The sequence below is a fragment of the Melopsittacus undulatus genome, chromosome 5 (genome assembly GCF_012275295.1).
Source record: "Melopsittacus undulatus isolate bMelUnd1 chromosome 5, bMelUnd1.mat.Z, whole genome shotgun sequence".
Lineage (NCBI taxonomy): Eukaryota > Metazoa > Chordata > Aves > Psittaciformes > Psittaculidae > Melopsittacus > Melopsittacus undulatus.
Window position 1 is genome coordinate 11,708,864 of NC_047531.1, and position 26,735 is coordinate 11,735,598.

Below are 26,735 nucleotides of genomic sequence, written 5' to 3' on the forward strand. Positions count from 1 at the left end.
CACGCTGCACAGAGGCACTGGGTAACACCACTCTCTCCAGTTTTGTATGGGTACCCATCACGTTCTCCACTCGCCTCAGGCAAACGGGCTGGTTTATCCCAAGGTTCCTAAGCAGAAACTCCTGGTTAGCTCCCCCCCATCCCCGCCAGATTCTTTCTTACTGCAAAGCACGGCCTGAGGCAGTTTCTTTGGGAAGGAGACCAAGGCAATGCAGAGGCTACTGCAAGCAATACCGGCTGCTAAAAGAAAAGCAACTCTCCGGAGAGCCCTGCAGGCCAGTTTAAATGCCTCGTACTCGCGGCCAGCTCGTTTTGTCCAGCACTCCCTCACTCCCACCCGCCCGGGACAGCCCTTCCGCCGGTTCCCCAGCTCTGCCCTGGCCACCCGGCACGTCCCTCGGCCCGCTCCGCCCAGGCCGAGCAGCAGAGCCGCCGGCTCCCCTCAGCCTTCCCTCCCCGCCAGGCTCCGCGCACCCTGCCCGGCCTACCCCGGCGCGGCCTGGCCGCACTCCCCGGCGGGACAATGGCCACGGGCCGCCCTCACGCCAACCGCCGCTGAGGCCGCCCCTCGGGCCCGCCGCGGCTCCCCCTGCCCCGCCCCGTCCCGCTCCACCACGCCCCCAGCAGCCCCCGCGGCGCCCCGGCTCCGCCGCCGCCCGGTTCGCAGTGCCCCAGCCGCCGGTGGTTGCGAACCTGCCGCCGTGCGCGGCCCGCCGGGCGCCGCGGCCTGCGGGCGGGCGCTGGTTGGCGGCGGGGGGACACGTGAGGGGGGAGGGGGCAGCAGCGGCGGCGGCAGGAGTTTCCCCGACAGCTGGAGGTTGCGGCGGCGGCTCCTCCTCCCCGGGTCCCCGTTAGAGCCGAGAGACCCCCCGCGCTCCTCCTTATTGACAAACACACAAAGGGCCGCGCCGGGGCCGGGCGTCTGGAGCCGGCATGGGAGACAAGAAGAGTCCGACCAGGTAGGGGCAGCGGTGCCGCGTCCTCTTCTCCCCGGGCCCTCTCCGCGGCGGCCGGGGGCGCGGAGCCGGCTGCGATGGCGCCCGGCGGGGCGCCCCCGGGGGGTAGACGGCGGCGTGAGGGCGTCGTGCCCGGTGTTGCCCCTGGCGCGCGTGTGTCTCCGCAGGCCGAAGCGGCAGCCGAAACCCTCCTCGGACGAGGGCTACTGGGACTGCAGCGTCTGCACCTTCCGCAACAGTGCCGAGGCCTTCAAGTGCATGATGTGCGACGTGAGGAAGGGCACCTCCACACGGTGGGTCGCCGGCGGAGGGGGAGCGGGGGGAGCCGTGGGCAGCCTCCCGCCGCCCCGGGCTGGGAGGGAGGGAGGGCGGCGGTGGAAGAAATCGGGTTACGTTTACCGGAGAGTCCCGGCTCAGGCTGGGGGGTGACCTGGTAAACGTGACCCAAGTCGGGGAGCGGCGCCCCGTCGTGTGTGGAAACGGGGATAATAAGCGCCCGGAAGGGAAGGATCGCCTGCGCGGCCTGACCCCGCAGGGGCCGTGCCCCTCACACCTCAAAGAGCCATCCCTTGTGGCGTGCACTGAGACACTAACCCTCCCGTGCTTGGGTTTTTTTCCCTTTTTAAACTATTTTTTTTCTGTGAGTTTGTCTTATAAATACCTCCCTTTTAAAAATTATTATTAATATTATTTTAATTAGGTTTTAATCACAGCACATCACTGTGCCAGTTTCTGGGGGCCGCAGGGGTGGATAAGACCCTTCGACTGTTTAGGGAGGGATCGTTGATTGTGCCATGCTGAAGTGCCGCCCTGCGTATCCCTGACTTCCCAGGAGGACCTGTTCCCTGTGCGCTCATCGGAAAGCTTGCGATGGATTACCTGATCCCTGTGTCTGGTGGTGTCTGTCACTATTGTGGCATAAGCGTGTGTGCCTGGGGAAGGGAGGGTGTTTAAAATACCAACAGGAGTGCACTTGTAGCCCTTGCATTCTCACTAAGGAAAATATTGCTGCAGGACCCTTTGTTACAGTTATCATACCTATGGGTTTATCCTGTCAGCAAGAGAAGTTTAAGTGGCAATAAAAGTTGCAATCTGATCAAAATCAGCAATTACATTCCAGATACGGGTCAAAGCAGTGCTGAATATGACTTGCAACAAATGCTGTATGTTTGAAATGGTAAGGGCAGGGTTGGGTTCAATTACTTGACAAGAATGATTCATCTTTATTTCTAGACTTGATTTCCTAGACTTCTGAAGAGCAGAATGAATGTTGAAAGGACTTGTCATAACTTCAGGTTTTGAATGCTAGTTGATTTTTTTTATCTTGTTACTTATTTTTTAAACTAAGGAACTTGGTGAGATAAATGTGCTGAGAGGAGTTGCATCTGTCATGTATAGCGTGGTTTCCAGTTATAACAATGGCACTGTGTTCATATCACAGATAGATGTCTGCAGATTGGTAATGCTCAGCAAAATAATGCTGCTGAAGTAAAGAATTTAAAATCTTTTAAAACAGCACAAATAAAGCCTCTGTAACCTCCAGCCAGTTCGATAGGTGAAGTCAGTTGAAAATTACGTGTTGCTGCATTGGGAACTCAGTTGGATAAAAGCAGTGAAACTTAAAAAGACCCAACAAACAAACAAAAAAGAAAAACCAAACAAGCTGGCAAGGAAGTGTGGAAAAAATAAAACAGTCTTGAAAAAGCAATGTTATCATTGCCTTCTCTTTTCCCCTCTTGAGTATAAAATAAAATAATTTTTTAATACTTTAGCAACAAAATGTCTTTTTGTTTGGTTTTGCTTGTTTTGTTTCCACTTTGTCCCCCAGAGTGGTGTGGTAGGCAGACCTTTATCTGATACAATTGATTTTTGTTCTCTACCTGAATTCTGAAACAGTGTGTAACTGAGGAGGTTTATGGGTTTCTTTTTTCCCTTAGGTTTAAATGGGTTGCATTTTCAGATGTTTGTAGAGCCCAGGATGTACACACGGCATGAGATAACTGCAGGTTGAGGTTTTAGGCCCCAGTTCAGAAATCAGACTTGAGCTAGTAAGCAGACCTTTGTGTCTGTGGAGGGAGTCATCAGGGTGCCAGAGAGACACAAAAGGCCATTTGGGTGGATTGTTTTTTTTTTCCTCTAAGGAGCTGGAGTCCCAGACACCAGACTGGGGCCTTGTTAAAACATTTGCTGGTACTGCCTGTGCAACAACGTGTTTTCTATCAGTGTTGGTCAGAATAACAATGCTAGGGTGTTTTGATGACACAGTGAATTTGTTTGTTTTAAGTCTTCCATTTTAAAGCTTAATGTTAGATTAAGTTGATGCTTCAGCACAGTTCTTAGTGTGCAGTGGTTCTTCAAAATTTCTGTGATTCTTTTTGTTGAGAGCTTTATCTATAAGACACTGTAAAGTACTGGATTTCTTTTTTAGTTCAGAGAGGTCTTTGTGGTGGATGGTTTGTCTGCTTCTGGATGTTAAAATTCACTGAATGCGACAGGATTTGCAGATGGAAAAACAGGAGATCATAGTGTAGTGGTTTTGAAGGCCCCTGGAAATTAAGGGCAAAGTTGATTAAAGCAGTTATCTTTTATATATATATATACAAATCATCTCAATTAACAACAGAAATATTGTCAGGTGTGGGTAGGGTTTGTGGGTGTTTTCATTGTTGAATAATTCCTTCTCTATGAAAGAATTATCTTTTATGCCAGAAGCTAAGACATGGATTATGATCTTTAACAACCAGTGGAATTGTTAAGATTAGTGGAAATAATTCTTATGATTTCCTGATTGTATTTTAATATGCTTCTAGACAACTGAATTTTCAAAGCAGATAGGGTCATGGTGCTAATTAATTTTGTCCATGGCAGTATCGCCTTGAATGGTTAAACCAGGCTGTTCTTGGATGGGAGATGTCCAGGAGAAATCCTGGATGCCGCAAGAAGCAGTGTAAGTGATCCCCAAGGTGGCAGGCACTCTTTTCTGTGTGTTAGTGCTAAAGGAGTGCCCCAGCATGGTGCCAGTTGGATGTGCCATGAGTCAGATATAACACGAAGATTCTATCTGCCAGCTGGAAATCCCTGGACCTTTTGCTGTAGAACCCTTGCCAGACTTTAATTTGGTAACGTTACTGAGGATCTAAATTCTCCCTGTAGACATGGCTTTCTTATTTACTTTCTACCCTAAACTGTTCTGTATTGTTGCTTGGGTACTGAGAAATTACTGTGTTCTTCTTGATAGGAGACTGTACTGAATATAGTAATTTTCTACATGTGACCTTTAAAACATTGTCAAATTCTTCTAGATGAAAGATGTTGTATAAATGTAAGGAACCTAGGGTTGTAATAATCATTCCTTACTTGGACAAATCTCCTGCTGAAGTTCATTAGAAGCATGATTAAAGAATGTTGAATAGAGCCCTAACATACTGCGTTATAGAGGGAACTGGTAATGAACTCTATATTTAGGTTGTCTAATAGTTTCCATTATAAAAAAAAATTGTATGATCTCTTTGAGAAGCTCTATTGTTTGCGAAAGCCATTGAAGGTTGGCAAGAGGAAGAGTCCTTAGGCTAAATAAGTGGTTTGATTTCCTTGCCCCATGAAATTGTTTAAGTTTTGCTGAGACATAAGCACTTGAAAATTGTGGTTCCTCCTCTGTCTCTCATGTTGTACACAGAAGTAAAGTGGTTGCTTGAAAAAGCCCATACCAGTGTCACTGTAAAAGCAGTCATGGAAATTATATTATGCTGAAAATCAGGAAGAGAATTGTTTGGCTGCTGGGAAGGTTATAGTGGGGTTGCTGAATTTGGTCTGATTCTCACAATACTGCTTTGCCAAAAGAAAGTTGTCTCCATGGGCAAGCTACCATTTTCACTCTTCCCTTCTGCTCTTCATGCTTTTACCTGAACCAGGAGAATACCAGTACTAGCTGATCTTCAAGAGCTGGGCTGGATCCCTGGACAGACCTTATTGCAGCATTTACTCCCAGCTTGTCTGTCCTTCAACAGGTGGTTGGGGTTTGGCTTGTTTTGTTTTCTTGCCAGCTAATGGGTTAGTCATTGTAATTTAGATGTGTTGTTAAAGATTAGGAGTTCCGGTGCTGCTGGGAAGAACTAGCAAAAGGACTAGCATTCTTTCTAAAGGGATGTTTGTTGTTCTCTCCTGTCTTTTAGGAACCTGTGTTAGTGCTCCATCCCCTCTTTGCTTCATCTTCCCCAGATCATATTAATGCTGTTGTTACTCAGTTAGTGACAGCATCCAGATTTAAAATTACTTGTTGCTTTGCTTTTCTTGGTGTGTTTTTGGTGCATGCGTATTTTGGTCTGGTCTCTAGTTGTAGGATGCTATTCTTTTTTCCATGCTATGCTTTTCCATCGTTCCAGTGTGAAGGAGGAACGTTTAGGGCAGTGTAGTAAGGACCTACAGGAGACGCTGCAAATCATCTTCCTGAACTTCTAAATGCTTGGCACGATACTCTGATGTGTAAATAAAGGAAAAAAGGGGAACAGGAGTATGTGATCAGTTTCCCCTTTTCAGAGTCAGTAGCATTCTGTGACTTTCAAATTAGGAAAAAGGGCAGAATTCCAAATGATATTTTCACTAATAGGACTCTCTTAGCTAATAACAGGAGAAGGTTTGTTGTACAATGTTGTAACTATTTTATCCTTGTTGTGGTTTTACTTAATTTTTAGGACTACTTCTATTGCTTGCTTTGAGTTCAGTAAGAACTTTATCTTAGCTGTAGATCTGTCAGACTCAGTGCACACTATTGAAGTCCGAAGTATTTTCCTTTTAGCAGGGGCGGGGGAAGGAGACTAAGAAGATAAACCAGCTAAAAGTGGTTTCTGTGACGCTTTTTTTTGGGATTAGGGTTTTTTTGTTTGTTTTAGGCATTCCTTTCTGATATATGTTGGGTGAGCTTCTATCTGTAATATTATTTACATAAAATAGCTCCTGAAATTTGTAGCCAGAATAAGAAAACCATCTCAAGTCGGCATGAATTTCTGTGGATTTGGGATCTATACCTTTTAACATCCTGTAGTGCTGAAGTAGACACATAACCAGCTGAATGGGGCATGGCTTCCGTGTCCTGTGCTCTATTGATTTCCATTACTGAATAATTGTTTTTCTCCCAGCCTAAGGTATGAAAAACCAAGTTTAAATCATACCAGACATGAGAGTCTGGGGTATAAGGAACTGGGATGCCATCTCTGTACATTTGCTTGATATTTGGTCTGTGGTCCTTCATTGTGCTTGGGAGTGTGGCTATTCAATATGCGCATGTATTTTATAAGCATGTCTGACAGTCTTCTAATATATGAGATACAGGTCTCTACTTGAAACTGTCATGAGTTTGTTTTATGTTTTGAGAAGCATAAATAAAATGTTTAATTTTTTAACTTGGATATCAAGGTCATTTTTCTTCAGAAAACATGTGCAATTTGTTTAGTCATGTACCATCTGGATGTTTATAAGCACAAATCAGTTACATTTAACCAACTGTGGTTATTTGTATTTCTGTTGAAATGCAGTGCTGCTCGGGACAGGGAGTTGGTGCTTATCTTGTATATCTGGTTTAACATGTCTGTTTTACAACAGCTTGTTAAGGACTCTCTCTTCTGCCTTCCAGTATGCAGCCTGCGTGCACACATGCGCGCTTATGTGTCAGGGGGAAGGTTGTGAAGGAGAGAAAGAACCGCCCGTCATGCTGATTTTACAGATACATGACTGAATCAAGCTTAACAGACTGAGGAGCTGTTCCTTACTTGTGGTAGTTTGGAGAAGGAAATGTTTACAGGAATGAAGTGAGTGGAAAAGTCGTGTAATATAATCCATATTTTACCAAGCTCTGTATTGCAAGTTTCATGTTTTAGCTTAAATATTAAATTATGAAGACAGTAATGAATAAATAATTCTCTTTTGCTCTGCAGATAACGGTCAGGAAATCTAGTCATTCTGGACCTCCAGTCTTTTTAAAAGGAGTTTTTAAAAATATCCATTGGAATTATTTAGAAATTTATTTAGGAATTATTTTCCCTGAAAAATATAGTGAAACTTAGGAAGTTTGCATACATCAAGTTGAATGATGTTTTTTTCTATCTAAAACAACAAAGCGATTTTTATTGACTGGGGTGGCTCTCTGATGCTATTGATAGGTGTGGCTTGTATGTGCAATAGAGAATGCAATGAGCAGCCAATCAAAGGAAAATGAAGCTTATATTTTAGAAGCTGGTTTTGGTTTGGTTTGTGGTGGTTTGTTTGTAAGTTTAAATTTTTGTTAAATCTGTGTAGTTTTGAACCTGACAGATACTTTAATCCATTTTTCTAAGCAGCTCATGAAAAAGTGTGCTTTTTCTCTTTTTAAGCATGAGCTCGGTATTTTTGGTTTGAGGTTTGTTTGGGTTTTTTCTGTAACTCCCAAATGAACAGTATTTATTTGATACTGATCTAAGATCCGTCAGGGTCTGTCTGATCCAACTCTGATGGCTGATTTAAACCTGATTTAGTTGTTTCTTTTTGCATCATATTGAAAATAGTACTTGTATCAGCAGGCATCTTTGGCTGGAAATTTTGGTAACTGTCATTGTTCTATTGGTATATACCTTATATAATTAAAAAAACCCAGAAACCTATTGCTTTCTGTAAACTTTTTCTGTTCCCTTACTATGATAACTAATGATATCAAAGCTGCTGAACAGGAGGAAAAACTTCTCAGCACTCTGTTTCCAAGATCTTGAATGTGATCACGGGCTTAAAAGATACACTCTCTGGAAGGCCAACTTTGTTAACAGGCACTGCAGGGTCAGAGGTAGGTTCTGCAAGTTAAGAATGGTTTGTTCAACTGAATTGTACCAAAGCCAAGCAAAATAGGTGAGCATTTGTTTTCCATGGTTACTAAAATAGTAACAGCTCTGAATACATCTGAGTTCTTTATAGGGATGGTTTTAAGAAAGCTAATATGTCTTCCTTGGCTTATCCATGTTGCCCTAGGAACTCACGATGAAAAAGGTCTTCTGATGAGCTAGATTCCAATACTGAAAGAGAATCAGTAAACCTGGGCAACTTTGCAACATAGTTTTTGTTCTAAGAAGTCTCCAGTGAAGGAGACTGTAATCTCTTTATACAGCTTATTTATGGTGCTCTTTTTGCATTTGATGTTTTTCCAGATATCTAACCTTTGTGTTCAGTAAGATGATTTATATTCTCCCTATCCCAGTGAGCTACCCACTATATTTGTAGCTCTTTTGTTGCTGGGTTATGGTTTCCATGTTCACCCATTTTTTCCAAGTCTTTCTTAAGGAAGCAAAATTTCAGCAGCCCTTTCTTATAGGTGTCATTTTTCTTCAGTTTATATCCCAGTTCTTTATTCTTGACCCTTCAGTTGGCATGTGTTTCTTACAGTAGTGGCCTAGAATGAGGACATACCTACAGCTGAATCATTGCCAGTGTAAGGTGAAGTGAGACTGCCTTTCCAGGATTCTGCTAAATAATGATGTCTGATGTTGGTGCTTCCCTGAATGAGCTTTTTCTTCTTGTGCAGTAGCATCACGATGTTGGTTTCTTCATGCCTTGTGATCTGCTCAATTCAGCACAGTCTGGGGTCATTTTATGTTCCACTATTACTTAAGTAGGGCTTTTTTGTATGCAGTTGTGGGGCCTGTGGTGCTTTATGCTGTCTTCCTTGGATTTCATTGTTTTAATTTTTGAGTCTTGTTAACTCAGGATGATTTTGGCAGGTAGTTCTCACCACTCTTCAGCTTGGTGCTGCTTGTTTATTCTATTCCTTATTCTTTTGTCCACAACATGATTAAAAATATTGAATAGTATACCTGTAGAACCTCACTATAAATGCTGTCCTACCTCTACAGCTGACAGTGGAGAACTATTAAAAGTGAGCAAGCAAAATCTAATTTTGAACTTCATTCTGCACAACTTTGCCCCTGTCGAAGTCTAGCTTCAGTGGGGGAATGTATTTTTGATTTCATTGCAGTCAAGACTTGGGTTGTGTATTGCTTTTCTCCTAGTTGCTAGGACAATTGGTCCATTCAAGAGAGAAACTAGACTGTCAAGTCAATTGTCTTTATTCTTTGATGCTCCCAATTGTTAAATAATGTTATTCTAGTATCTTTCTGAAATCTGAGTTAGGTTGTGACTCATCTACTACTTCCTGAAATTTTATATACCATTTTCGGTTTGCTTTTTTACTTTTTCTTTTTTTCCCTCTCTGCAGTACTTGATGACATCTCTCTTCTTCCTGCAGTTCTCAAAACAATTTGTTTCTCCTGGTGAATTTCTTTAAATGCTGTTGACTGTCAAATATATAACATTCTGTAGCCTGGTCTGTTTCTTATTCTAATTTGCACTTGCATACCTTTGTTTAATTTGGTTACACGGTATTAAACTTCTGTGTGAAGACTGAAGCAAAGAAGCCTTTATGCCATCTGGTATTTGCTTTCTTTCCATGTTTGATAGTGGGCATACTTCTTTCTATTTCCATGTTCAAGTACTTTCCTTTGGGCCATAAGTAATGCATGTTTCAATGTGTTTAGCTTTTTTATTTTCTTCCTTTAGTGGAAATGTCATCTTTGTTTTTAGTGCCACCAGTGGTATTCTTCCTCATTGTGTCTTTTCTAGGGAAAATGATTAGCTGTCCTAGCCTAAAAGCTACTGAGATTTGAATAAACACAATTAGATTAAGTATGTTAAAAGAGAAGTCTAGCTGATAAGGAAGCTCTTTTATCGCCTTCAGAGTGATGAGAAGTTGCATTTTCTGTCATATAACTTTTTGTAACAGTTTTTCCTTTACTGTTGTGACAGCCCACTGTGCCTGTTCCTGTGATAAGGTGTCTGTACGTTTCATCTTGAAAGTCAGGTTAGGATAGTCTGCTTTGCAGAAAAATTTCTCAGCGTATCAATGATGTCTAGTTAGCTGATTCAGCCAGCTACAAAATATTTTCAAAGTAGGCTAGTGGAACAAAACATTAAGTGATCATTTTTAATGCTTTCATGCAATAGCTTATCCTAGTTTAAGTAGGACAGAGAGATCCTGAGGATTGTCTGTGATGTGCATTCCACTGGTATGTGGTACGTTGATGTAGAGCAGGCTTGAACTTGGAGAGTTCAGCTGCAGAATGTTACTGGTAGGCTTTCAGCTGGCAAACTTTCCATCAGAAGTCAGATTGAAGACTACAAGATACAACGTTGACGTCCGCTACAAGTTTTTTCTTGTTTTCTAAAGAGTTGCGGGGTGGAGAGGAAATGAACAATAGAAAATTTACTTGTTCTAATATACTAGAACTTTGGGACTTCAAACTTTTCCATAATCCTTGAATATACTTTATCTGAACTGCACAAGTCAAATGACAGGGCTTGGTATAAAAAAAATATGCAAATGAGTGGGGGGTTTAAAATTTACTTTAAAAGTAGAGTTCCTAGCTCTAAAAGCTGGAAAAAAAGTTGCTTTGACACATTCAGCAAAAGGAAGGTTGTTTCTTACAAACATTGAATTCTGTGATGAGGGTTGTAAGCTTGAATTCTGTAGCTGAATAAGGGAAAAAGAAGCAGTCAGGGCTCAAAATTGTGGCATCTTCTTCTAATATACATCTTTTCTGGATAGCTTACGGAGACTTAACTTGTTAAGCAAAGTGTGTAGTGTTTTCCCCTACTTCTGGAGGACATGTTCATGGGCTGACTCTGAATGGAAGGAAGTTCTAGAATGTCGTAACCTTCTGGAAATATCACACATAAGTGCAGAATGAATAAGATGGGTCAGAAGCAAGCTCTTTCCTACTTGGTCCCAAAACTAGCAGTGCTGAGCATTCACCCCGTTTTGTGCAACGGTAACTGTGCTGCTGCCTCAGTATGAACCTCATGTTTTACGTGTGTGTTTTTGCATCGTGCAAGAAGCACCACAGTTTCTACAGGAAGAGGACAGAGGAGCAGCCTGGAGGATCCAATGAATCCTTTGTGGGACTGGAAGTTGGGAGAGGTCACTTCCCCATGAATCCCAAGGATCTAGGGGTCAAAACCACTGTAACCACTGTCTTTTCTGCAGACTTCCAAATGCTGCCTCCTCAGAGGATGATGTTAAGGAAATTGAGCTTCCTGACCCCTGCTTATACATTGCACGTTGTTATCTAGGGAATATAAATTGCTTGAAACCCATATGTTTCTCAAGCAGGATATTTTTAATATAGCTGTGATGCTGAGCATCAGTGAACCAGAAGGATTTCTAACAACAGTGTGCAAGAGGTTAAAGCCTTAAGAGTGGTTGCTGGAAATAAAACGTTTGATGGCTGCTTTAAAAACTATCTGTGAAGATGAATTTGGGCTTTATAAAGGTTCTGATATGGATATTTCTTCTAAAGGCAGGCTGTTGTGCAGTGTACCAGTTGTCTTCAGGAGACTTGATGCTGGCCTCATCTGTTAAATGTCATCTGGAAAATAGGGCATTCCCTTTAAGGGAATGATTAAATAGGGACACTGCCTCAAGGGGTAGTTTTCTGCACATTTATACAGTGACTGATAAAACCATATGGGTTTTGTAAGTCTGTTCTAATTGAATCAGCTTTTATTGAAAGACAGAATTGCTAGAAATGCACTGAATGGATGAATTCCAAGTAAGTGATTCACGCTGTAAACCAGCTAGGAATATGAAACACACTGGCTGAAAGTGAGAATACAGATATACATAGAAGGTGTAGAAGTTACATTGTTACTCTGCAATACGCATATGGATCTATATTATGTTTCCCCATACAGATCACTAGCTCCACTGTTTGTGCTGTCATAATTATTCAGTTGTATTATTTGTGGAGGCAGTGTAATGTACTGTTAACATTCTAAGATATGACAGAAGGGATGGTAATGAGGAAAAATAAATTTGGATAAGAACGTAAATTATCAGTGTTGAAGATGCATTTAATCATGAACTGCTACAATGCAGAAATAAAGAGTAGTTTCTCACAAGATGGCTTTGTGTGGTGATTAGTGTGAGCATATTCATGTGACACGGCAAGCTAAACATAGTTTAATCTGATAGTTTTTATTCTATGAATAGCTTAATGGAGTACTGATGACTGAGGGGAGGGTGAGCTGATCTGTGTCAGAATCCTAAGGCTGCTGCTTCTGCTAGTGATTTAATTTAATTGCTAGCAATCACTGTACTTGCATTACAAGAATGGTAATAGAAAATATTCTTTGCTTTTCATGATGTGACTTCAACTGCTGAAAATCAGGGGTGGCATCATTACATGACCTGTTAACTTCTGCGTAGACCACAGTTTGCAAGGTCTAATTGGGCACAGTGTTTGCAGTACTGCTTAATATACTAAGTATACTTAGTATACTGACAATTTCCCATTTGCTTAAAATAATATTATTGATGTGCTTATGTAGAAATTAACATCTTCCCCTTCCCCCTTTTCTGTCTTCTTTCTTTGGGGTTTGGAGGTTGTGGTCTGGTTGTGCTTGTTCATAAAAATCAGCAATGGGAACGGAACAAATGTTTGTGCTGGGTTTTTAGTGAAGTTGAAAAAGCAGTTTCCTTTTTTCTGGAATACTGTTTCCTCAGCACTTTGGCATCACCTAGAAGCTCTTGTTGCACAAGGTGCCATGCAAAGAGCTTGTGGAATAGGTGTGATAATCCATTAAAAGATAATGTGATTAAAACAGTAAATTTTTCTTATGTATTGTAACTATGGGGAAAAAAAAAAGGTTGTTAGTTGAAAAATTGCCTGATGGAAGAAAATGAAGTCTCCAAAGCAGTGTAGCTACTAATCTGCAAATATGTGGAGGGGTATGTGTGTTTTGTGACACTTCTCTCTAATTATTTGGGAATGAGTGTGTCGCATTTCACAAAAATAGTCCTCCACTATTGAAGTCTGAAAAATATTTCACACTTTAAGTGTTTATGGTCAAACTACCATATGCAAATATCATTGGCTTCTTGAGATGTGAAGAGAGATCAGTAAAAAAGATACAGAAATAGAGAGGGAACAAATAGGTTTCTGTCTTGGTTTCTGTATGGCCAGATTGCATGTATTTACACCTTAACAATACAGATTTGTGCATAAATTGAAATGAATGGCCTGAAATGAACAGCCTAAAATGTAAGACTTAAACTTCAAGGAAGAAGGCAAAACTGTATTAAGTTTCTGCCATTCACTGTGTGCCAAATTGACTGTTGGCTGTCTGCATCATTATGGACAGTGCATGTGTATCTGTGCTATTGATTTCTTTCTATCTTGGAAAGAAATTAAGTAACAATTTCTTGACTCTGCGGAAATGCTTAACCTGTGCATTTGTAAGCCATGATAATGAGAGGACCATGCTAAACTAAATTTAGTTCCATTTATTTTATTTAAAGCTGTCAACACCATTTCAGTTCCATATAAATACAGGCCTTGGCCTTTCAACATTTTTAATGGATTCCTAGTATTTAAAAACACCCAACCAGCCAATCTCTTTGAAGTCAAGTCCTCTGCAGGCAGAGGGCGGCTCAAAACAAGGAAGATTTGGGTAGCCCTGTGTGTTTAATTTTTCTGTCTGTCTGGGTGACGTTGCTTACATTTGCTATTATTAAAGCCAGCTACAGTGGGAGGGGAAAAAGGGGTTTAGATGCAAAAATCATTAGCGTCATTGTAACCTGAGTTGCAAAAAGACTTCTGAAAAAGAAAACATGCCTGAGGAAGAGGGAATGTTAATTACTTGATATTTAAGTAACTTGTTATCAGTATATAAAGGTGGGGGGAGGGATATAGCTATTAAAAAGAAGAGACTAGTGGATGGGAGGAAGGTTCATTTACTTCTTAGTAACTTCTACTTCAAGGTATTGTGTTCCTAGAGAAGCTGAATTTTAAATATATATGTGTATGTGTGTGTGTATACATACATATATATTCTGGAGCCATTTAGACCTTCTCGCATCTAAATCTGTATCATCAGTCCATCATGGAAAAGTCACATTCCAAAGCTGCTGGTTGTAACCTGTCCTGTGATCTTCAGAGTAAAAAGCTGTCTAAGCTGTGTAACAGTTAATGGTTAGAACTTTGCATAGTTAGTATCTTTTTGAAAACATGTAGGAAACATGTCACCCTAAAATGTTGCTGTAGTATTTAGCTATAGCTGTACCCTGTAAAAGTTACTGACATAAATGTTGTAAGAATGGCTCAGAACACTCATACCCAAGTGAAGATATTCTAATAGCGTGTTACAAGAGTAGTCTTTCATGTAGGAAATCTCCTACTTAAAACAACTTTTTCATATTCTTCTTTTTGTCTGTTTGTTTAAAAAGCTGTTTATTGTAAGATCATGCATCTTTCCAGCTGACTCCCTGTATACATCTGCTTGCTTTGGACAATAGGAACAACTTTTTGTTTTTAAGCTAATAGCTCTAGTTACTGTGTTATATTTGAGAATGTGGACCTTTTCAGTTGGAGAAAGGAAGACGTGAAGAAGGAGATGTGAGCAGGGACTAGCAAGAATATGACAATGAAGTAGAAAGTACGCAAAGATAAGTTTTTCTTGAGATTTCAGTAATGACTGTGAGCTAGAAAAATTGAGATTAGAGTATTACTGTGGATATCAGATTTCTATTAGCTTCTTGAGACATTAATACTTAGGATATATGTGAGTGGAAAATGATCTTCAAATAAATTGTAAGATATTTAAAGCCTGTACATTTGTACTGGGAAATGATCCAGTCTAATAATGAAAGAACAGAGTAGGATTTGAATGAATCAACTTTGTTCTTGACAAGATTTTAATGTGCTTAACTATTCTGTTTAGAGTTTTAAAAGACATGTACGTTACAAACATAAGCAAAACAAGATTTTTGTTAGGGCTTTGTTAAGCCTAACATTACTTCTTCTAAGATAGAAGGAAAAATGAAAGGGGTATTAATAGACAGACAGTGGATATTGGTAACTCTTGAAACACCCTGGAGAGTGAAACGCAGGGCACTGGTTGACTAGATTACTGGCAGAGTGAGTTCTGTCATGCCATGTTGGTGGAACAGAAGAGATTGTAAAAGTATGAATCAAGCTGATGTTCAAAAGCATGCTGGACTTACTACTTGAGTCTTGTGCAGTGAGGGCCTTAAAGCAACAGGAAACAAAGTAGAAGATTGGGGAACTTCCGTTAACTTAGACGCATTTATTCTGTCCTCTGAATCAACTGAAAGGGAAGAATACTTTGTATTTGAAGAACTATGTGGATTTTCATTATTGAGGAAAGGATTCTGTGACCAAGGGCAAGACAACATCAGCAAGGCTTCTGTTCCAGCTATTTCTAACCTCTCTTTTTTGGGGGATAAATCTGCTGTCTTGAACAAAAGGTCACTATCTCCCTGCAGGGAAGAGAAGTTTAGATAAATGTTACTCCTAATGGGTTAGGGCTGCCTTTGAATAAAACCTCTTAAGTTTCTGAAACCTGTTTAGATTTGTTTGGGTTTTCCAGTCTTTTACAATCTTTTTACAATCTGTTGTAATGGAAGAAAGGACAATTTGTGTGCAACTTTGAAATTACAGAATGTATGGGATACTGTGTAAAGATTCTACATAAAAGCAAGTGAAGAATTTTGAAGAAATACCACAGACTTTGTTTTGCTCAGGAGCTGAGAATGAAAATATGATGGGAGATATTTCTGATCAGCCTGAAAGCTCAAACTGTTCTGATGGATAAATGAGTACGTAATAGTTACCTGTTCTGTTTAATAGTATGAACATCTTATCTGTTTCGTTGAATCCTTCTGTCACTCAACAGGTAGCTTCTTAGTATCTGGAAGAGAAACACAAAACAGATCAATACCCTCTTGGGCAGCTACAACATTACATCTTTCTGTAGGAGTACTGTTTCATGGGCAATTTCTTCCTGATTTCTAGGATGGGGCAAGATGTGTATAATTTCACAAGTAACCAGGGAGTGAGAGGAATTTGAAAACAGAAATTTATCAACTAAGTTAGGTAAGTAAAACTGGACTAGAGTATTGCTCTAGTCATTGGAGGGAGTGTGGCTAGTAAAGTGATCAGAGCTCAACAGCAGGCTTAAATATCTGACTTATGGTGGTATTGTAACAATTTTACATATGTTGCAGGTGACACTTTATGAAACAGATGATTTGTACTGCAGACAGGATAAGCCTTCAGCAAGTGCTTTTTGTCTGAATTGGAATCAGGAGGTGAATGCACCTGAGAAGAAGGAAAGGAAGGATTGCATTAGAATGGCAGCTCTACTTGACAGATGCTATTCTGGATCCAGGTTATCTGTTGAATATTTTTCAGCTTGATTGAAAGCTGAGGTGACAGCACTTCCTTAATTTAGACATGTGCTGTTAAGATTGAGAAACCGTAATTTTAATACTTCTACAGTAATAAATGTGCAAAGCAGAGGAGATGTAGCTTCAATAGTGTGCCTTTGAGTATGTCTTGGTGTCTTTAGAATATCTGGACTCTGCAAATCATACATTATAGATGACAGTACATTTTTCCCACAACAGGTTGAAAAGGTGTTATGTATTCAGCACTTGGATTTAATTATAGCATGTCTTTCCATGCAGGAAAGCATAGGTTATATCCTGAGGTATGTGGCTGCAGAGAGGATATGGGTACTGGTTCTGCGTGGACCAGTCCAAGTCCAGCATGCCTCACATCAAATCAAAGCTCAGCTGTTGGCTGTGCTGTTGGACTGTTGGTGTCTCTGTGCTGTGCTTCTCATCAGTCTTACTAGCTTGGCTGCACTGTGTGCTGCTTGGCAGTCTTACTTGGTTGGCTCTGTGTTTTCAGGATACGCAGCACCAAACAGATGAATCCTCTCCTGACCTTCCACACAGGGGTGCATTGTGCTGACGCAGGACTTGCTTGAGATGTAGGTAGATTTGGGCTTGGTTCATGGAAAAATAACAATTGTCCACATCATGCTCTTAGTTTCCAGACTGTAGCAGATGGACCCTAGAGCTGGTTTGACAGATAAGTAGCTGAGGTCTGTCAGAATTTGAGCTTATACTCTGAGCAGTGCAGGAGACATGAGACTGCTTCCTGGACTCGTGACGGCTGTAGAAGCAGCACTGTGCAAATGTAGTTGTGCTCTGAATAAATTAAATAAACTCAGACAGACCCCAAGATGCGCCGGCATTAAGCCAGTTCGGTTGTCTGCACGTTTGATGCGCAACTTGGGCAACTGAGAGCTTGCTGTGCTTCTGCTGCATATGTTGATTATTAGTATGGTACATGGATTTTTCTTTTTTCTGCTTTGTGTAATGAGACCAAGTTATTTCATCATATCAAATTGTTCAGGATTCTTTTTACACAGGCTATTGGGGAATGCTAGGTGAGGGAAATTAAGGAATCATGTACTGCTGTGAGATGTCCAAAATGACTTACGAGCAGGAAGGTGCTGTGTTGAGCTCTGGGAGAGGGAAATGACTTGGGGCAAAAGTTCCAGATATCATTTGGTGTAGTGCACTGCATGTAGTCTTGATTGAGTATTGTTCATCTCTAAGCATGTAAATTGCTATTTTTTTTGTTAAATAATGCCAACAGTGAAAACTAGTCCACCCTTCTCAGTATTAAATATTTATTTGCTCCCTTTGAGAGCATCAGTGTTGAATGAGTTTCTTCACACAAAATCTAAACAGACAAGTCTCTGCAGCTTCTGTAAATATACTCTGTAAAGCAGATCAAATCCTGTAAAATAAAGCGTGGTCACATCCAGCAACAAAGAACAGTTAAAATTATTACATCCTTGTCATTTAGCATTAATGGAAATTGCAGAGAAGACAAAAACGGTATCCGTGAGTGTTTGTATTACTGTCTGTTGGCTTTTTAAGAAAAAGCAAAAGATGTAAGTTTTCCTTATTTTTCAAAGGAGATTATGGAGTATTTTCAAGACCTTGAAAGCAGCATTGGAATTAAATAATTGATAAAACATAGTGGATGAGTTTGGAATAGAAATGTAGGTAGAAGTATGGCTGATGTTGACATAGAAGAAAAGTAACACTGGTTGTAAAGGAAAACCAAGTGATAGAGAAAGAGGCATAATTTTTGGAGTTGTGATGTTTAGTGATCTCTTGGAAGCTTGGGAAATTAGTTTGCTAGTACAGCTGCAGTGCATAGGGACTAAACCATAAAGCTCACCTCTGTTGGAAAGAGTTGATAGCTCTTATCTTTTGTAACAGTGTATAATCTCTTGATGAGTGTTCCACTTAAAATGATTGAAGTGAAATTAATAGATAAAAATGCAAAGTTTTGAGGGGCTAAGCAGTATGTATTGTATTTATGAACATTTCTTCCTCTAGTTCTAGCTTCTTCAGTCATAAAGTCACTCCCGGTGACAAATGCAAAAATTCTTGTAATCATAATGCAGAAGTTTGTAGAGCTTCTTTCTAAAGAAAGAAGTGCTCTTGAGTATGCTCAAAAAGCAGATTACTGTAAACATATTGATAAAGTAAAAGGCAGTGTAAACACTGTCTTTATCTACTTAGACTCCTTGTAATAGGCTGCTACAGATTAACTTGGTTTGAAAACCAGTAATTTAAAAAGTTGCATGTTGGCAAATCATCAAAATCAATTTCCAGTTACAGGAATAGTTTTTCTTACATTTATCTTGTCTGAGGGAAAGCTTTCTCTCCATGAATTCTTTCATGCTTGAATGGCATGATTCAGCTCCTGCTAAATCATGAACAATTCTATCAGGTTAAAGCTTCACGAGTGGTAAAGTTATCTCCTGAAGCCTGCATGGATTGCAAAACCATAGGTTTCAGTTCAGTAGCCCCTCTTGAGTACCTGCAGCAGGGGACATAAGGAATACTTGAAAGACACTATCAGTGTTCAGAGATGTGAAATTTTTTTTTCTCTCAAATTTTAAAGATAAAACCATTGAGTGCCTCATTTAAGCAATCTGGAAGTGGCAAAGCAGGTAAGAGATTGTAGGACATAGATATAACTGATAGACAACTGTAGAAATAATTGACAACAAAGATTGTTTAAGTGCAAGGAATACAATATTTGAGTGGAATTCTTTGTCACAGCAAAACCACATAGCACCTCCATACTAATTTTTAGTGCATCCTCCCAAATGTGATTTCTTTATGGGTTTTCTTTGTCGTAACTGACTTCTGTGTCTTACGGTAAGTATCTTTTTTGTCAGTCTCATTTGGTTAATGGCACCAGAAAAAACTGTTCTAAACCTAGAACTTGGTTCTAAGCTTAACTTCCTAGCTGGACTCTTAATAGAAATAATCTATTTTGCCCTCAAGAATTGAAACTGTTGTAAATTGAGAACTCCTAAAATAGTTGGCTAAGAATTTATTTTTCCTCTCTCTAGAGCTTTGTAGCAAGTGTCCATGATCATGGTGTAGTCCATAGTCCTGAGCAATAGTTAAGTCTATGTTGAGAAACTCACTGCTATCTTTACAAGTAACATGTCAGATCATTCTCTCAGAACACTTCGTAGTAATGTCACTTGACCATCGCTAGAAATATTAATTCCCTGTCTCCTGGACCAGTCTTCAAGACAGATTATCAGTTCTGTTCATATACCACAAGTGTTTTCCACCTGAAATTATGATCTTGTACAGCCATTACACCTTGGTGGTTCTTGCTTTGTTATGATAAAAGATCAAAACAGTTCAGAGACAAGTTTTCGTATCAATGTCCTATGTACTGTGTTAATGTAAATAACTGCAGTCCATTGAGACATTGCAGTGATTCTGGACTCTATACTGTGTGTTTTCCAAGGTCCTGGTTTCAGTGGTCCCATGAAAAGCATGTAGTCATATATTTGCCAGTTGGTATAAACTGGGTAGTTTTCAGTAAGTAACCTGTTGCTAATCTTCGTCTCTCCATGAGTTAGCATGGGCTTAGTTCATGCTAAGTATGAAGTGATTGAATTGTATATGGTAGTCTAGGTTTTAACCTAAAGTTCCAATGTGTTGACAGTTTCAATAGTCTTTATTTTTACTTTAATTCATGAAGAACTTGCTATGAAGACTCATGTAATTTCAGCTGATTTCTATTAACGACCTTTCCCACACTTCATGGATTCTTGTAACATGGCTTTCACTGTGTAACATGAACTATTGCAGTCATGGCTGAAAATAGAACTTGCTGTTGGGACTTGCCTTGATTTTTCTGCTTTTTTATTTTACTCTTCACTTCACCTGAGCAAGAAGTGCTGGTAGCATGATCCTGTGGGTTGGGATAAATGAATATATGTAAGACCTCATAGCTTCTGTTGCTCTAGTAACTGGGTGGTATTTTCAGACTACCACAGTGCATATAATTTGTGCCTTTTCTATTTAAACAACCCAACAACACAACCCAGCTAACAAAACCCAAGAACCTGGCAGAGTAAGCGCTCTTTTGGAGGAGAAATTTGCATCTTCGAAGTCTCAGTAGAACCACAGAATCTTCCTTTGTATATGTCATGACTTGAAATTTCCTAATTCCAAGATCTGAAAATAAATGAATGCATTTGCATTGGAAAGAGTAAAATGTTTCATTTCAAATTAGAATCCATGTATTCCAATGCAAAATTAAGCCATCTCAAAATATTTCAGGAAATGTAAAAAGAATAAACTGTTGAAATTCTTTTCATGAAATGTAAAAAGAATAAACTGTTGAAATTCTTTTGCCTGCTGCTCCTCTTCCCCACCCTGCTTTTTAGTTTGGATCAAAACTTGGAAATGAAACCTCCATTATGTACAGTGGCGTAATGTGGCTGGAAGTTTCTGTTGCCAACTTTTAAAGTATGTGTGCTCTGATAGCTGCATCCCACTAATATTAGTGCAGTGCATTTTTTACCAGTGAACAGCTTGTTAAACGTGATATACAGTAGGATTTGCTATTGCTTTCAATGAATTTGTTTGAGCAGAAAACACTGAAGTTTTACTCTATAAGGCCAGCAAGGGCTTTAGTTCTGATACCTGAAAACTCACCTTTTTCATTTTTGTGGTATGGATTGTATACTTCTGTATTGGAGTGCACTCAAAACAGACCCCTTCATCATTTGAGAGGGTTGGGAGTGGATGGCAAAGTATTCTCTCTGGAAGCTTCATCTTTTGAAGTTCACTTTTTGTAAGTCTCTGCCTGGATATGATAACTGGGAGATGAGGGCACATTGCAAAATCTTGTCTCTAAATCATTAAAAAAATATATAACCTCATTTGTTGTTTATGCAAGTGAAACAAAAGCCTGTAATGGTTTAAACTGATATGCTATTTAATGAAGTGTTAGCAAGAAGTGTTAGCGGTTTTAGCAGTATTTTGTTTTATAGTGATTGTTAATAACTGAAGTGTATAGAGTTTGAGACTTGTAAAATCTAAGCATTATGCGTGTCTATATATATGTGCACACAGGAAACCTCGACCTGTCTCTCAGCTGGTTGCACAACAGGTTCCTCAGCAGTTCGTGCCCCCTACCCAATCAAAGAAAGAGAAAAAAGACAAAGTAGAAAAGGAAAAAAGTGAAAAGGAAACAACAAGCAAAAAGAACAGTCATAAGAAAACCAGGTAAAAACTTTAGAAACTTTTGCAATATTAGTAAAACACAATTTAGAACAGAAAATGAGAAAATATTCCATTGTTTTACAACTTTGTAAGTGCTGCGGCAGACTCTTTCAACAATAAGGTTTAATGTGTGTGAAATTTCATTGGATTAGGATGCCTACTAAATGCAAAGAAAACCTGCAGTTTGTAATTTTGACCAGAAGATGGAGACCAGCTAAATATAAAGACTTGGGTGTTTTTATTAATGGTTACAGATGTGTTTCTCACACCATCCAAAACTGTAGATAGTCAAAGGGAAAATACTAATCTCTGGAAAAGAGAGGGGACAGGAGTGACTAGTTTTTGTGTAGAATAATAAAGTGAACCACTGACAGACTGCACAAGAGTGGTAATGTGATTATTGCTATCCTTGCAGAACTGGAATAAACTTTGAAGGGCTGAACTAGAGTATAAATCAATGTGACAGGATAAGGCACGTGTATTACCTAGTGATAAAAGTCTGTGTTACATCTGGGATGCTGAAGGAAACCTTGGACTCTTAGAACTGAAAACATGAAATATTACAATACAGACAAGCTGCTGTAGAAGCCTTATCCTCACAAGGTGGAAGGAGGGTGCAAACTACAAAACAAGAGCAGCAAGTTTAACCCCTAAATCATTATAGTCTGTGCCTAAAACTATTGTGGCAAGAATACCGTGCCAAAAAAGTTGAGAAGTATGAGAGATGTGTAGCCTATCAAATGTGGGAGGAATTATTGTTTTTTTTTTGTTCTTTTTATTGTTATTTTCATTTTCTGGAGGCACTCCAGAGTAGTCCAGCCAAGGCAGATCGTTTGGATTAGTTATGCAGAGAAGTAGCAGATGCTTCTCTTGTGCCTGAAATAGGATGATCAGGATAAGAACCTGGAAGAGACTGAGAGTCAAGAAAGAAGAGTCATTAAGAAAGTCATGGTTAGGACTAAGGACACTGAGATGTTCCTTTTTTTTTTTTCTTTAATGCTCAAATTTACTATCTTGCCTCATGCAGCTGAAGTACTCCAGTTATGAAGTATTTGGAGTTAACATAGTATTAACTAAGCTACTTAAATATCATAAGCTGAAGTATTGGTGGTTGAATTGCAAAAGTACATTAAAAATGCAGAGGTGAGGTAGGGAAGGAGGGAGAGCGTTTGACAAATAACTGAAATAAAAATCTTGGACTGAAATGCCAGTGTTGAGATTTGCATTTAAGAATTGTTATTTGAAATAACGAAGCTACTTTTTTTAATGGGCAAACAGTTCAATTTTTCACAGAATTGATTCATTGGGTAGGATAGAAAGTTAGGACTGCTTGATTAGTTTAAGCAGATTTCTTCAGTGTCTTCTGGGAAAAGGATATTCTTTTCTCTTTGCCTTTAAACTTGTACATCATTGCTGGAAAGGACCATAAAAATCTGCATGCACACTCAAGATGATTAATAAGCTCCTGGCATGGCGCTTATGCAGGTTGATAATGCTGAGTTTTTCTCTCTGTTCCCATGTTTCAGAGCACCAGATTTTCAGTTTTCTCTTGAGTTCTTCAGTCATGCTACTTCAGCCTCAGGGGAACAAGATGTGAAAGCCTATCTATTCTAGTGGAGGAAAGGTGTGAGGTGGTTCAGCTGAAGTGAATGGGAGCCAATTCTACTTCAAACAAAGCCAGATGATAGGGTAAAAGTCAGGGCTTTGCTTTTAGCACACCTGCTAACATGTGATGTCATTTATTGCAGCTTGAATCAGGTCAATGCATAAAGCTATGCTATTCATAACAGCTTGTATAAATTCAGCTGTCTGCTGACAGTTTTTCATGGTAGTCAAAGGAAAGTAAATTGGAAGTACTTTATGCTTGTCACTATCAAAAATATGATGGTAGAATATGTCAAAGTGTTCTTTGGTGCTTTTCACTGTGAAAATCAAATAATTGAAAGATTAGACTTAGGCTGTTAACAGTGAGTGTAGCACTCAGCTCTGTGCGTAATTTTAACCACATCATATGCCAGGCTATACCAGAGTTATACTGTGAACAGAGTCCAGTTCAAATAATAATGAGCAGTCCTAGTGAAGTTTTGAAATGAAGTAATACTTGTTGCAAGCTAACACTGTCTGTGCTGTTGAATTCAAAAATCAGACACCAATGTGTTCATTCCTGAACATCATTCTCTATTTAGAATTGTTGCTTAAGGCCACTGCAGACATGGATGCTTCTCTGGATCAAAATTATAACATTCTATAGCCATAATAAAGACAGGCCTAATTTTTAGAAGCCTTTAGAAAACTTCACATGTGTAACAATCACGTCCATGTTGCTTCATAGTTACATTATTTATAAGGTCAACTTTTAAATAATCTTAGGAGAAGGAAATGTATTACGTTCAGCTATTTTAATGTAAAACATACTAGGCAACAGTCTACCATAAATACTTGTGGTATGTTGTTTTCCTGTGTATTGCATGTTGCACATAGCAGTCTTATATACACATACATGTTCTCTAGAGCTCCTAATAAGTAAGATAATAAGATGGGGTGTGTGCTTTTAATATGATTATTTGCTTTATTTAGGCCAAGATTGAAAAATGTGGATCGAAGTAGTGCTCAGCATTTGGAAGTTACCGTGGGAGATCTTACAGTCATAATTACAGACTTTAAGGAGAAAACTAAGTCACCACCTGCTTCCAGTGCTGCTTCTGCAGATCAACACAGTCAGAGTGGTTCTAGCTCTGACAACACAGAGAGGGGAATGTCCAGGTCATCCTCACCCAGAGGAGAAGCATCATCGCTGAATGGGGAATCTCATTAAAGTTTATTTCCTCAGTTTCTTTAGTCACTTCTCTTCAAAACATGCAAATACATAACTTCTGTCGCCTGTTACCACATTTTCATGACAGATTGTTCATGCACAATTGGTATGTTGACTGGAACATAATTTATGCAGTTTTAAATAAAGGAAAAAAGTGCAGTGGTAGAAACAATAATATAAATGCAATCTACAAATGCTTACAAACCATTTTCAGACCAACTTTTTAATCTTCATGTGTAATCTTCATGTGCCATGAAAATGTGGTTTGAATGTTCATTATGCAGTGTTATTGGTAAGTCCATTTTCACTTTTAGTTTAGTGAATTCTAACACAACTCTTGGAGTCTTTACTATTGGCATGTACTGAATTTAAATTTTTATAACATAGTTCAAGCTGCCTAAATATGTATTATTTGAGAATTGTGAAACATAGTTATATGTATGCAAGGCAAAGATCAACTTAATCAACTATTGCTGCAACAGAATTTTCATAATAATTATCTTAAAAACACCTGCTGGTACTTGGTGTGGTTAAATAGGGAAAATGTTATTAAATGAAACATTTGTATGAATTTTTGCCAATGTTTGACACATTTTACTAGATTACTGTTACTGAATTATGTTGATGGGTTTACCAATATTTTTTCACACTTTAAAACACTTATTGTAATGTTTACAAGCAAAATAGAAAACACATTCTAAGCATTGATTCGTTAACCTTACAATTCAGGTAAAGTATGACATTGTCACTGTACACTGTTATTCTATGTTGTGTAACAAATATTGAACCTCAGATGACGATGAATTTGACAAAATCCAACATTTGGAAATACAAAAGTTTGGAAAAGCTTTAAAATAGCAGAAGTGCAGTTCTCATTTCTGCTTACTGCTGTTTCCTTGGCCCAAATTTATCTAGTGTCACATAGTCACTTATTTCATCACAGGAATACCAGGTGTTGCACAAGAACAAGGAAATGACAATACTATTCACTTTTTGTTTCTGAATCAATTTCTTTAGTATTGATTTGGCCTATTAGAATATATTATGTCATAAATCATATTAAAAAACTCAGTACCCTACTTTATGGCATAAACTGCCAACGTTTATGCACTTAGCAATATACTGATGCAGAGCAGAACTATTTATAATCCCATCTGGTATTATGTAAAATTACTAATAAAATATTTTTGTGAATACAGATTTTGCATTTTTGTTTACAACCAATAAGTGTTTTGACACACACATGCAATCCATGTATAGATTTTAAATTATAGATTCAGTTTCAGTACAAATGTCCATTTAGTTCCTTTTAATGAAGTAGTCTGCTTATTCCTATGATTCTTTTCTTTTTCATTCAAAGTAAATATATTTTTAAGCCCATGTAAAAGTTGGATAGACTTTATTGGTAGTGAATCCAGCCCCAGATTATTACCAACGTATGATATGTCTCCTAACAGCTAAAGCAATGGATTTTTGTAGCCCCTGACAATTGTGATGTTTGGTGGTTTCTTGTAGTAATGTATTTTTCTGTTTTTAATGCAGTACTTCTACAGGCACAATGGTACTGTTCTATTTTGTAAGATGCTAGTTGTGAAATACAGTTAGTTGCATAAAATGAAAGTCTGATGTGATATCTGAGAACATACATACCTCATTCCTTGGTGTTGCTGTTTAAACCTTTTAGACATCAAATGTTAATTATAGGCTATTTGAGATGGATAACTACTGACCTGTTTATTATGTATTCTGCTTTATCTTACTAAATAGGATGTCTGTTCATTGCCATTACCTGGCCAAATCTTAGTATCTATAAAACAATGCATTTTAAGGTTCTTAAATGTTTCAGGGGCTGGGCTGGTATGCAGAATAACATACACTAGTTTTTGAAAGAAAAAATACATGCTTCTCAACTTTATTATTTTTTTTTTTATATTTTATTTTTAGGTGGGACTATTTGCAGAATATACTGATGTAATGGATTACAAGGGAGCTGAAACTGTTTAAAGTAAGCAGTTTAATGGTAGCAAATCTCAGTGAAAGATGTTTTATGAAATGTGTTTCTAATTTAAAATGTAATGAATGCTAACACATTTCAGAATTCCTTGCAAACAAATAATAACCTATTACCAGTAGTTCACTAAATGGGAAACGTATTTTCATTTAACTTTATGTGACTAAACCACCGCAGCACTGCCAACAAGAGGGCTCTTTGTATCTTCGGAAATAAGTTGCCATTTGGTTTGGACGGAAGGGAGGATGGAGTGGACTTTACTATGATTCAGCTGTCTCCAGAGAATAATCTCAAAAACGTGGTATAAGTATGGTTATAATCAAAAAGAATACAGAAAAGTCTCACTGTTCTTTATGGAATAAAACATAGAAATGCAGTTTCTAATCAGAGATACAGTTGTAAAATCTCTGATTCCAGATCCTAGTCACCTAGGATCTAAAAACTGGGCTGT

The 26,735-nt window shown here is 39.0% G+C and overlaps 1 protein-coding gene across 1 annotated transcript; it reads left to right on the top strand.

Annotated features, from left to right (window-relative positions):
- Positions 1–774: 774 nt before the first annotated feature.
- YAF2 (YY1 associated factor 2) lies at positions 775–26,465 on the top strand. Its single transcript, XM_034062840.1, has 4 exons — positions 775–958; positions 1,123–1,248; positions 21,309–21,461; positions 24,036–26,465. Exons 1-4 carry the CDS (start codon positions 933–935, stop codon positions 24,271–24,273), a joined length of 543 nt encoding a protein of 180 aa, XP_033918731.1. The 5' UTR covers positions 775–932; the 3' UTR covers positions 24,274–26,465.
- The last annotated feature ends 270 nt before the right edge of the window (positions 26,466–26,735 follow it).

What these genes read in the sequence shown, in the direction of transcription:
- YAF2 (XM_034062840.1), top strand. Translation starts at nt 933, where the DNA reads ATGGGAGACAAGAAGAGTCCGACCAG. An exon ending in GACAAGAAGAGTCCGACCAG is followed by an intron (nt 959 to 1,122) that starts GTAGGGGCAGCG and finishes GTGTCTCCGCAG; the next exon opens with GCCGAAGCGGCAGCCGAAAC. An exon ending in AGGAAGGGCACCTCCACACG is followed by an intron (nt 1,249 to 21,308) that starts GTGGGTCGCCGG and finishes ATGTGCACACAG; the next exon opens with GAAACCTCGACCTGTCTCTC.